At 41.6% G+C, this 12261-nt stretch overlaps 1 protein-coding gene across 8 annotated transcripts in view; it reads right to left on the reverse strand.

Moving 5' to 3' along the window:
• Positions 1-508: 508 nt before the first annotated feature.
• ARHGEF6 (Rac/Cdc42 guanine nucleotide exchange factor 6) overlaps positions 509-12261 on the reverse strand; it is a 111722-nt gene continuing 99969 nt past the window's right edge. For 5 of the 8 annotated variants that reach the window (XM_032264049.1, XM_032264048.1, XM_032264045.1 and 2 more), the window contains 5 exons: positions 11329-11422; positions 10054-10170; positions 7039-7138; positions 4385-4439; positions 509-3118 (listed from right to left, as the gene is read on the reverse strand). In XM_032264049.1, coding sequence (XP_032119940.1) covers positions 2978-3118; positions 4385-4439; positions 7039-7138; positions 10054-10170; positions 11329-11422 — 507 coding nt within the window. In that variant the 3' untranslated portion in view covers positions 509-2977. The remainder of the gene's footprint in view (positions 3119-4384; positions 4440-7038; positions 7139-10053; positions 10171-11328; positions 11423-12261) is intronic. The other 3 variants (XM_032264047.1, XM_032264046.1, XM_032264051.1) reach the window with 3 other exon arrangements.

A 12261-nucleotide genomic window follows, 5' to 3' on the forward strand; every position in this document is an offset into this window, starting at 1 on the left:
CTGGGAAATGAAGAAACAGAAAAGGGATAGGAATGTATGTGGAGCGGCAGATAATTTCCACCTCATCAATCTTTTAGTGGAATGAATATTTTCATCCTTAGTGCTGACACCAGCATTCCAGCTGTGGTCAAAATATAGGATTATCACTGATTGACAAAATCCAGCCAAAATCAAAGAGGAATCAGGACAGGAATAAATGTCAAGGGATAATCTTGAGCAGCAAAATATGTCTTTCTCTAATATTGGAAAGCAAATGGTGAGCAGAGATATAGTTTATAGGTTTGGGCCAGAGGAAGAGACGTAGAGAAGTTAAGGAAGGTTCTATCTTATGGCATGTATTATCTCTGTAAAGTAGGGAGCAAATGTCATCTGCTCTGAGTGAAAAAAGTTGAGACTGGCTAGAGGGCTTGGTGAGAGCAGACTAGCTAATGAGGGAAATAGGAGAGCAAGCTGACACAGCACAAGAAATCTTTCTGCACACCGGCTAGCAAAAAAAGAAGCAAAAGACTTATTTTTATAAAGCACTGTTTATTTTTATGTATTGAAAATGTCCATTTTAAAAGTCTTCAAAATAAAAACAAGTTAGAAAATTTGAGCTTGTGTTAAGAAGGGACAGGACAGAAAAGGAACTGAAAGGCCTCTAAGGGCAGCAGGAACCCATTTGTAGAGTATTGTAAACAACACAACTATGGAGACACTGCTCTCAGGTTAACATGGCTTCATTTCCTTTATATTATTGTTTAGTGTGTAAGCGTGGTTACCACTCCACACAAGCTTTGTTATCCAGAGTACCGAGGGCCCCTCATCAGAAGGGCCAAGTCCCCAAAACATGCATATGTACACATCACTGTAAAATGAAGACCTTTCAATATTTTCAGCAATCAACTAAAGTATTTCATAATCAGAAAAATGTTTCCTATAGATACAGTTTGCACACTTATTGCAAGCCACTGACTAACCACAGAATGGGCAGATGTGAAGATCTGTGTTGATGTTGTCACTGGTGGTGGTAGCGGTGATGATGTTTTTAATTTTTAAATGAAGGATGTTATATTTAAACGGCTGTGCTTAAAAACAGAACAACAGCCATTCCTAGAAATTTCTTTACTCTTCAGCTTCCAAACATGGCTGTGTGTGTTTGGCTGATGTTAGACTGTAAGAATGCTTCATTTCCTGTGGATGTTGCAATTTCTGCTGTGCAGCAAGCAGACAACAGCCCTGTACCACCTAGCTACGGGACACTGAGACTCTCAGTACCAAAAAGATAAAGGGCTCCTCAGCAAGCTGGGGGTTTCAAACTTCAAGTTTTGTTTTTTCAGAGACAGGGGTGTCTCTCTGTCACCCCGGCTGGAGTGCAGTGGTGTCATCACAGCTCACTGAAGCCTTCACCTCCTGGGCTCAAATGATCCTCCCACCTCAGCTTCCTGAGTAGCTGGGACCACAAGCGTGGGCCACCATGCCTGCCTTCAAGTTTGGTTTCTAAACAACATTTGCAAAACCCACATTTATAGGCATCCATCAAGTATATTATAAAGGCAATTTTGATCAGCACTTTGGCCTCACTTACCAGTGACCTTCCCCATCTGGCCAAATTTCTCTTGTCTTTGGGGGAGGGAGGGTGAGTTGCACTCAGCCTTAGGCCAACTTTCAATGGTGCTGAATTTGGATGTGTGCTGTTCAGTTACTCTCTTCTAAACCTGGTTTCTCACAGTGCTAGTTTCTGGGATAAAGTGGATGGTTTGATTCAATGAGCAACTTGAGTTAATCAGTCCCAAATAATCCAGCACAACTAGAGGGGCCCTTTGGTTCTGGATATACAAATTGGACCACAAGCATATTTCTTCAAATACTGCTTAGAGCCCCACCCAAAGAGGCCGATGAATATTACAATTTCTTACAGCATATAAGAGAGAGTAATAAAGTGAATGAAAGCTGTCTACTAGGGCACAATATCTCCTTAATGCAGAGAGTTTTGAAGGATAAAAGGTCACAGTTGGAATATGCAATGTACATAAAGTAACTGCTCACAGTCTGACTACATTTTTTAAAAAGTAAGCGAAGCACATACATACTAGTTTACACACCAGTTGGTATGGTTGGCTAAAAGCACTGGGGAAATAGAAAACTTACACACTAGGCAGAAGGTGAGGGAAAGAAACCTATCATGCAATGGGAAAAGGCAGTCAACTCTGCTACTGAAAGGAAGGATTGTCCAATAGAACTTGCTGATGGATTTGGTGTTGGTGTGGGTGACCAGAGCTTCTGCCCCCTGAGTTACAATGTACACAACACAAAAGGAATAAGGGTACTACAGTTTTCTTGGTTTTATAGACAACATAGAGCAGTAATTTGAAAACCTGTGATTGAGGGGTAGCGTGTGATGGTCTAAGGAAGGGCAGCTGGATCATTGGGCAGATGTGTTTGTCTTTCATCTTACTCTAGCCATAGCTCTGGAAGATTTGCCTTCAGTAAATTAGGTACTAACAGGCTTGCAGGCAGAGGAAAGCACTAGGGGGAAAAGTTGGGCTCACATTTAATAAGCCTTGGCCAGCTGCTTTGTGAGGGCAGCCAGCCCGCCCAAAGAACGTGACCTGAGGGTAATGGCTGTTGCAGAGGCACTGTGAACTGAAGGCAATCTGAAGACCCTTAAAGTAATTGGCCCGAGTTCCCTTTCCTTTTCTTACTGAACGGAAAAGACTCTGGGGCCATTTCTACCACCACCTCCTGCTTTCTCCCCTGTTGAAAAAAAATGAACAACCAAACAACAAATGCCCGAGCATACGTGGGCGCACACGTGCGCGCGCACACACACAAACACATACACACACACACACACGAGAGAGAGGGAAGAGAGAGGGAGAGATACAGACTCAAACACAAAACAAAAGCCAAAGAAGTGAGCAAACTGAGTCAAATCATTCAGAGGCACATTTCAAGATGCCCTGAAGGCACACTCCGCCCGGTGGCACAGTGATGGTTATGGAAGAATCGAGGTCTTGCTAGTGGACTCTGCTCGAATACACTCATCTGTTTGCTTCAAAAGCCTCCGTACCAGCTTTTCTAGGTCCTTTCTTGACTTCAATTCTTCTTCCAGGCATTGTTTCATTCTTTTATTTTCCTATGATGGGGAAAGATTTGTTGATTATCAAACAGAGGGGGGCCCTTCTCCTGCTCATCCTCTGGGCAGCTTTCATCACTGACTACCTTTCCTTCCTCAACCTCCCCTCCCTCAGCATCTGTGACAAAGCAGCCTGTCGATTCTCCTGCCTGTCTCTGGGAGCCTTTTGGATTCTTCTTCCCTGCCCTGACCCTCTTCTAATTTAACTCGCTACTTAGTGTCGCTTCTCTTTCAAACCATGTGTCTATTAAGAGGACCCCCAAATATCTCTGGTACCAATCTTGTCTCCTGAGAACCAGGTCTATAATCTCAAATGCCAGCTTGGTATTATTATTATTATTATTTTAAGAGATGGGGGTCTCAGTCTCACTAGGCTGGAGAGCAGTGATGCAATCATGACTCACTGTAGCCTCAAACTCCCGGGCTTAAGTGATCCTTTCACATACCTGAGATTACCTGGCAGCAGCTTCGTATTTCCACCTAGATATGTCACAAGCACCTCAAACTCCTAAAGTGAGTCCTAAAGTGAACTCAGTATCTCTCTCAACACCCTAAACTTCTCCTCCTCCTGTGGTTCCTGATCTCCATGAAGGGCACTACAATATGCAACTGGATACCCAGGAAAGAAGCTTCATCTTTAATCTCTGGCTCTTTCTTAATCTCAAAATCACACTATCCTCATCCGTATGTTCAAACTCTACAATGTCCCATCCTTTACATTCGTTCTCCTCTTTCCCAGCCTCATTGCCCTGCCTCAGTTCAGGACTTTGACATGTCTCGCCCTGAGTTTTGTAAGAACCTCCTAAGTGGTTTTCCAGTCCCTGGTCTCTCTCCCCTGCCATCCATCCTTCAGTCTGTCACCCAATACAGTCAGTCCTCATACACAAGGCACAGTGTGTCACGGAGCAATGGACCACATCGGCAGAAAAGCCCACAAACAATGATTAGTGGTTCTCTTTACACTTACACACTCATGAATGACTAGTCTTTTCTTAAGGTCTGTTTATAGATGTCAGAGAACAGGAAAGTTGTAACTAACTTTGGGACTCTATTGTGAACTACTACATAGAAATATAAGCAAGTATCATAAATTTAAATTCAAGGCTACATTATAAAATCAACAAAACCTACCTTGATAACACAAGGAAAATAAAAATCCCCCCTCACCACCTTGCTCCTAGGCCCTCCCTGACAGCATGACCAGTGTGAGTCAAGGAAAAGACAACGGTTTTGTTATCTGAGAAAATGACTTTTATATTTTATTACCTGCTTCAGTTCTTTGACTTCGTCCTTCAAGGCGTAAACAGTATCAACAAGGCTCCTAGAACATAAAGATAAAATTCAGAGACAAATGGCTTGCATTGATGTACTGTTAAAATACTTGACAATAAAAGCCACTTTATGAGAATACAGATCCTGAAAAACAGTGGACTTCCTAGCTGATCAGGAATAGTACTTCTCTGAATGGTCTCTATCTTCTTTATTTTGACGGACGAACAACCACCACCACACATGCTTAGCTAAAGGCAATGTCATTACACCTTTTCTATACCTCCCTCCTCCTTTTCTACTCACTTCCCAGCTTGGGTAAACAAAATACAAGAGACCAAGGCCCATCACAAAGTTTTTCTTTTTCCCAGCTTGGTTGAGGGATAATTGACAAAGCTGTACAATGTGATGTCTTGATATATCAAGATATAAGTGGTCACCAGAATCAAGCTAATTAACATATCCATCTCCTCACATAGTTACCTTTTGTATGTGTGTGGTAGAAACACTCAAAATCTACACTCTTAGCAAAATCTACACTCTTATACTGCGTTGTAAACTATACAGTCTTCCTTCCCTTGGTATCCATGGGTAATTGGTTCAAGGGCACCATGGATACCAAAATCCACAGATGCTCAAGTCCTTAATATAAAATGGTCCTTAATATAAATATTTGGTCCTTAAGATTAATATAAAATAGTCCTTAATATAAATATAAAATGGTCCTTAATACTAAATCGTCCTTAATATAAAATTAATATAAAATGGTCCTCAATATTAAATAGTCCTTAATATAAAATATTTGCATATAACCTATGCAACTCTCCCATATGCCTTAAATCATATCTAGATTACTTATCATACCTAATACAACGTACATGCTATGTAAATAGTTGTTTTACCATTTTATTTAGGAATAAACAATATAGTATAACACAGTGCATACATATATCAAGACATCACATTGTACATCTCTGCCAATTATCCCTCAACAAAGATGGAAAAAGAAAAACTTTATTAGGTATGAAAAAATCTGTACATGTTCAGTACAGATACAGCCATCTATCTGTCTCTGAATTTTTTTTTAACCTGGGGTTGATTGAATCCACAGATCCAGAGCCCACACAGGCAGAGGGCCAAATGTAATCAACATGCTGTACATTAGTTGTCCAGAACTTATTCATTCTGCATACCTATGACTAATATCTCCCCATTTCTCCTTTTCCCTCAGTCCCTAGAAACCACCATTCTACTCTCTGTTTTTAACAGTTTGATGTTTTCGATTCCCATCGTAAGGTTTTGATTTCCCTAGCTTTAGGGCAGGAATGAACATCACCTATCATATAATGAGAGGTATCACAAGACTGCCTATTCTACAATATCTGTGCTGTGACATTGCCCTTCTCAGTTTTCTGACTGCACATGACACAAAGTCAGAGGCATTCTTTCTGGAATAGCCTGACTATATGTTACCCCAAAAAGGATGAAGTACCCTGATTAGGTTGTGAAACAGCCTTTTCCTCTCTGGGTCTCTTCCTTGATAAAGATTTTGGGGATCTAACTTTTGGTTCTGATCCTGCCACTTACTAGTCCTCTGTTCTCTGGGAACCAGTTTCCTTCTCATCCTCTCATGGTCTTAGTTTCTTTACAAGTAAAATGGGAATAGTAGCACATTTTCTAAAAACCTCACAAAGTTGTAAGAATGAATATAGTTATAATAAAAATGAGTTTAACTATCATTATTGAGTGCTAGCCTTTATACGTATTTCTTTTAACCTCACAGTAACACTGAAAGCATTACCAGCATCCTTATTTTACAGATGAGGAACCTGAGGCACAGAGAGGTGAAGCAACTTGTCCCAGGTCACACAGCTAATGAGTAGCAGAATTGGGAGTTGAACCAGCACTGATTTTTGCTTGAGCCCAAGTGCTTTACCATTTTGCTGTATCACTTCACACACCAGATGTAAAATGCATTGACAATGCCAAGCACCTTGAAATGTGCTGTCCTATGCAAATATAGGCCTGACTTCAGAAATGACTCAAATTTAGACAAATGAATTATTTGGCTACTTTGTGTTAATTTTATGAGCCAGAAGGTACTTAACCTGATTTTCCCCCATTAGGTCACATACACTACTGTGTAAGGGTAAGCCAGAGACATAATTTCCCTGAACTTCCTGCACCTCAGTTTCTTTATCTGTGAAAGTGGTGAGAGTAATATTTCTCTAACCGGATTGCTGTAGGATTTTAAATGATGTCAAATATGTGAAAGCACAGCTCTGACTCAAAATGTGTGAGTGGTATCTCTCTGGGTAAAGAAATCGGTTCTGTGACTGGAATTCCCAGCCACCTCCTAAACTCATCCAGAGCACCGATGTTCGCATGTGCTCAGAAGCAGCTTACTGGATGGGGAGCTGGCTACAGGGGCAGCTGACAGCCGGAGCTGCCCTGGAGGGTTCTCTCACCTCTGCCTTTCCTTCCCCCTTCCTTTTGTAACTGGACAGCCCTCTCAAATCTCCCAAAGCAGGCCACATTCCCAGATAAGGAAAGGGTGTCCATCATATACTCTCCAGAAGCCCCACCGTCCTGCCAGACCTTCTTGCCAGCCCCCAGACACACCAGGCAAGGTTTTTGCCTGCTCTACTCACTTTTCTTCCATGATGGTTTGGCCGTTGCTTCTGGTTTCTTCAATGATGAGTTTCTCTTCCTCAGGGAGTAGGACTTGTGGAATGGAATCTTTTCGAGTACCTACAAATAAGGGTTGCAAGAGGAAGGAGGAGGGAGAGTTAGCAGTGAAGAGTAGAAATAGTGGGTATTAGTTCCTTTCCACTATTCTTATAGAAGGGTCTTTGTTCATAGCATGTTGCTGTATTACACCCAGAGGGCAGTCACCCATCATTTGCTGATTAAATTTTCCTGACATGAGAAATTCTAAATGGCCAGATACATTGATTTAATCTTCCCGATGTGGGGAGCATTTTGTATTCAGAAAACTAATGTGGAAGAGCCCCTGTAATACCTATCCTCAACCAAGACCTCCATTCTTGACTGTTTTGCCTCCTCTAGAGCAAAAAGCTGACCAGTGATCACGCTTCCCTGCAAATCTCCAGGGAAGGACATACTACATCCTATGCTACGGTGTTCTCTCGCTGTGGTAAAAGTCAGGCTGGTAGTAGCACTGCACTGAGACACAATGTGCTTGATGGACCTCAGAAGCATCATCACCTCATTTGTTCTCTTTTCAGTCTTATAGGGTAAGGTAGGTATGTCTCCTAAGACCATTTAAATCAAGGGTGGAGTGGGGTTTGGAGATTATCACATCATCAGTGAAGATGTAGATGCCCTCTACTCAGAGTGTCTCCAGGCTCTGGGACAGAAGAGGTGACAGAACAGGCATGGGGGCCCAACCAAACAGCTCTCCTCCACCTCCCTTACTCTGATCCTTCCTCTCAGAGCTCAAGTGCTCAATCTTTGGTCTCCCTGAGCCACTGGCCTCCTCTCTTCTAGGCCAAGTTCCCTCAGAGGTGTGCACACTCACTGCCTTCACTTGACCACCTCCTCTTGAGGTGAGATGCGTCTCTGCCTTCTCCAGGGCCTAGCGCTTTGTATGTGCTTAATACATGTGCCCCCCCCCCCATATCTGTGGGTTTCACATCTGCAGATTCAACCAATCATGCATTGAAAATATCCAGAAAAAAGTTTTAAAAATACAAATTTAAAACCCAGTGCAGTATAACAACCATTTACATAGCGTTTACATTTATTAGTTGTGATAAGCAATCTAAAGATGATGTAAAGTATACGGGAAGGTGTATGGAGGTGATATACAAATACTCCACCATTTTACAACAGGGACTTGAGCATCCTCAGATTTAGTTATTTCTGGGGGTCCTGGAACCAATTTCCAGCAGATACCAAGGGACGAATATAAGTGAAAAGCAAACTGACTGAATGACCGGCTGAATGCAGTAAGAGCCAAGGGCAGTCAGTTCTAGAGAAACAGGACTTCTGGTTAGAGAGGGATAGAGGATAGGAGGTCACCATGATGCTAAATGGTCTGCCGTGTGACAAGCACAGTGCCAGACATCTTCCACATGTAAAAGGTTGACCAGGGAGCAAGGGTGCTGTTGCGTCTTTTTAAGCCAGAGCATCTGGCTGCACCGCCCAGCTGCAGACTCATCCACTCTGCCAAATGTAAAAATAGGCGGGGGAGGAGGAGATGAGGTCAGATTTTGTAGAAGGGATGCTTGTGGTATCTCCTTGTCCCCCTCTCTTTTCTATTTCTCAAAATAAAAACTGCCCTCACTTTCCTCTCCTGGCTCCTTGAAACATGCTATCAGAGTTGTGCATGCCCAAAGCCACAGCCAGGTTTTCTCTGTGAAGCAGAGTGTGACAGTCCTCTCTTTATGGCCAAATGTGTCAACTTTCACATTAAATGAATGCTTGCTTGCTTGCTTTTTCTTTCTTTCTTTTTCTTTCTCTTTCTTTCTCCTTCCTTCCTTCCTCTGTCTCTCTCTTCTTTCTCTTTCTTTCCTTCCTTCCTTCCTTCTTTCCTTTTCACTTTTTTTGAGATGGAGTCTGACTATGTCACCGAGGCTGTAGTGCAGTGGCACCATCTCAGCTCACTGCAATCTCCACCACCTGGGTTCAATCATTTCTCCTGCCTCATCCTCCCAAGTAGCTGGGACTACAGGTATGCGCATCACACCCTGCTAACTTTTGTGTTTTTAGTAGAGACAGGGTTTTGCCATGTTGCCCAAACTGGCCTTGAACTCCTGGTCTCAAGGTATCTGCCCACCTTGGTTTCCCAAAGCGCTGGAATTACGGGCATGAGCCATCATGCCCAGTAGAATGCTTTGTTTATGTCAGCCTTAGAGATGCATTACTTTTAAAGAATATGTCAAGGCACCTAAGACATCACCTCCCACATTCAAATGATTGGTCACTGGCTGTCCAAAATGGAGTACTATGGAGTATTCATTTCTTATGCAGACGCAAAAACTTCACAGAAGGTGTTCTGAATGTCTATAATAATGGGAAACAAAAGACATATTCGAAGTGACCCAGCTTTTCAAAAGTATAAGGATGAATCAGAAAATATTATCTCACTTTCAGATTATAACCTGAGAGTTGTTTGGGGAAATACCCTAACCTAATAGCTCCCTGATAAATTTGATACATTTTGAACGACCTCTGCTAAGTAGCTACATTTCCAGACTTTCAGAGCAACTTTGAAACTTAGTTTGGTGAAGCATTGTTCGTTTAAATATGCAGCTGATCAAAGATAATATTTCGACTTCCTTTCCAGATCTGCCTATAAGAAGAGATTAGCATCAGTTCACAGACACAGGAACTCTCTGGGCTCTTTAATTCCTAACTAGTGTTGGTGAAGGTATCTGTGTACTTCAAAGGAGAACAACTTTTAAAAATTGTTTTTCATTTCTATCACCTCCAACTCTTTTACTCTTGCATCTCTCTTTCTGGGTGAAAAACAACAGTGGGTAAACAAACCGCTTGGTAGCTAAAACCACCATATCTGAAAGATGCAGTCCTGCACCGCTCCTCTGCACCAAGTCACCTGCTTTCCACACCCTGCAACCCGTCTTGATCGCTTTTCTCTTTTTCTAAGAGACACCAAACAGTAAAGAAGAAACGTCACTCACTAGAGAAAGTAGTTTGGGGGAACCTACTTGAGCCATGGCCTTGTTGAAAATTTGCGCTGGTACAGTAGGCTTCAATCACTTTAAGAATCTGAGCATCCTCTTCCAGAGCAGCTGTACCTGTCAAATTAATTCATTGTGACTTTTCATAAATATATGCCTTTGGACCCTCAAAATGATGCAGCCCACTCCACTGTCTGGAACTGGCTTCTCTGACCAGTAGAGTTTGTGAAAGGCAAGAGAAAGAGCTGTCCAACGCTGGTGATGGAGAAGAATGATAGCATCCTCATGGAGCTTTGGAGTCAGCTTCAGTGAGCTCAGCTTAGTGGGGTGCTTACTCCTGAAGCCCAGAGCTCCACACTGGGAGGGATGGGAGTTCTGTCAGTGGTCTCAGTGAGGCCAAAATCACAGCACTGAGTTTAGGTGTTAGTTTAGCTCACACTGGTGTACCCCAGCCATCCTCTCCTTTAAATTTCAAGGCTCACCTTTAGGAAGCCTTCCCTCATTAACCTGGTCGATATAGTCCCTCATTCTACCTCCTCTCTTCTCCCCTACTCCAAACTCATTCTTGAAATGACTGGATGGCAGCACCCTGTGAACATGCCAATGTGCACAACCAGGTATGGGGTGGGGGGTGGGCATGCCAAAGCTGAAGTGGAGCAAAGATTTATCCAAACTATATTTCCAGCTGATACACACAGTTCTGTCACCTCTTTCTGAGACACTGCTCACTCCTTCACATGTGTCCCAAAGTACCTTGTTCACAATCTTATAGCCAAATATGTCCATATCGATTGGCTGACTGACGTTGCAGTCTGTCTCCAAATGAAGCCATGTTTCTAGATGTGGGCAGGCTGATTCCCTGAGGAACTGAGAGCATAACTGAGCATGGGACTTCTGGAAGGACTTTAGCCTTCGGGTCTATTTAGTCTATCTCCCTACAGAAAAATATCTCAAGCATCAGAAACTAAGAGGAAAAAAATGTATCCATAGGAAATGGGTCCATTTAGAGCTTCTAAACCAGGTTGAGGCAAAATATTCAACATGAAAATAATACAGATGACATCTGCCTAAGATGACATGAAGTGCAGCCGTAAGGAGCTTATTCAAATGTTTAAGAAGTGACCAAAGCCTTCCATGCATTCTTATTTTTATATAAAAGACAATGTCAAGAAAAAAATTGCTCTAATTATCTGTTTTCAAATAAATCCTCACATAAAAGAAGATTCTCATGTTAATTTATCCATAAACAACTTTCAGAATGTACAAAACACATACTTTTCCTAATCGCATATTCCTCCTCTGATGGTTTTCTCTCAGTCTTCCTTTTATGAAGAAACTTCTTCATTGTTTTAGGACTTTTACTAGACTCCTGTAAGGATAGAGATTTCTTGATGAATTAAAATCCTCCTTCAAAAACAAATTGAAAAGCGCAAATGAAACGAAATAGAATTCCTCTCTCTCATTTTGACAATCTCAGTTAGGAGTACATCACAATTAAAATGGTTCCAATAAACTCTAAAAGGTTAAATAAAACAGAGACAATGACATTATCCTCTTAATTTGCACAGAGGTGGGACTAAGAGTGTAGTGTGCCTACTGAAAATGTGGCAGATTCTCCAGGAGCCCAAATGCCTTTAGGGAACCATCTGCAGAGAAAGTAAGGGGTGTCAACCCTAGAAACAGTATTCCTAATTTAGTTTACATTCCCCACTGATAAAGCTTTAGGGGAATTAAATAACTACTGTAACCACTAATGTAGTACTGATCACTTTTCAAAGAACTTCAAAGCTATTCAAAAAATTTTGCCTCAGAAACAGTCCCACAAAAACGAATATAATTTCCATTTGTGAGACAGGAAAATTAAGGCAGAGAGACAAAGTCATTTTCCCTCAGTCAGAGAGAAGAACCAAATAAAGGATTTCCTAATAAATAATTTTGGGTTAGAAGTAACATACCCACAGCCAAGCTTAACTCTATATATATATATATATATATATATATATATATATAGCCATGTATTTAACTAGTAGACAAAATAAATGTATTGAATTTGTTTTTGCCATATGAGTAACCGGCAGGTCAAAAAAAAAAAAAAAAAAAAGATACTCATTGTCAATATCCTTAATCCTTAATCCAATAATCTGTAAACAGATTAGAACCTTAGACTTAGAAAAAAAACTCTCATGATCACCTTATCCCAATTTTCTA

This window comes from Sapajus apella, unplaced genomic scaffold, assembly GCF_009761245.1.
Source record: "Sapajus apella isolate SASKATOON/1434 unplaced genomic scaffold, GSC_monkey_1.0 scaffold141, whole genome shotgun sequence".
NCBI lineage: Eukaryota > Metazoa > Chordata > Mammalia > Primates > Cebidae > Sapajus > Sapajus apella.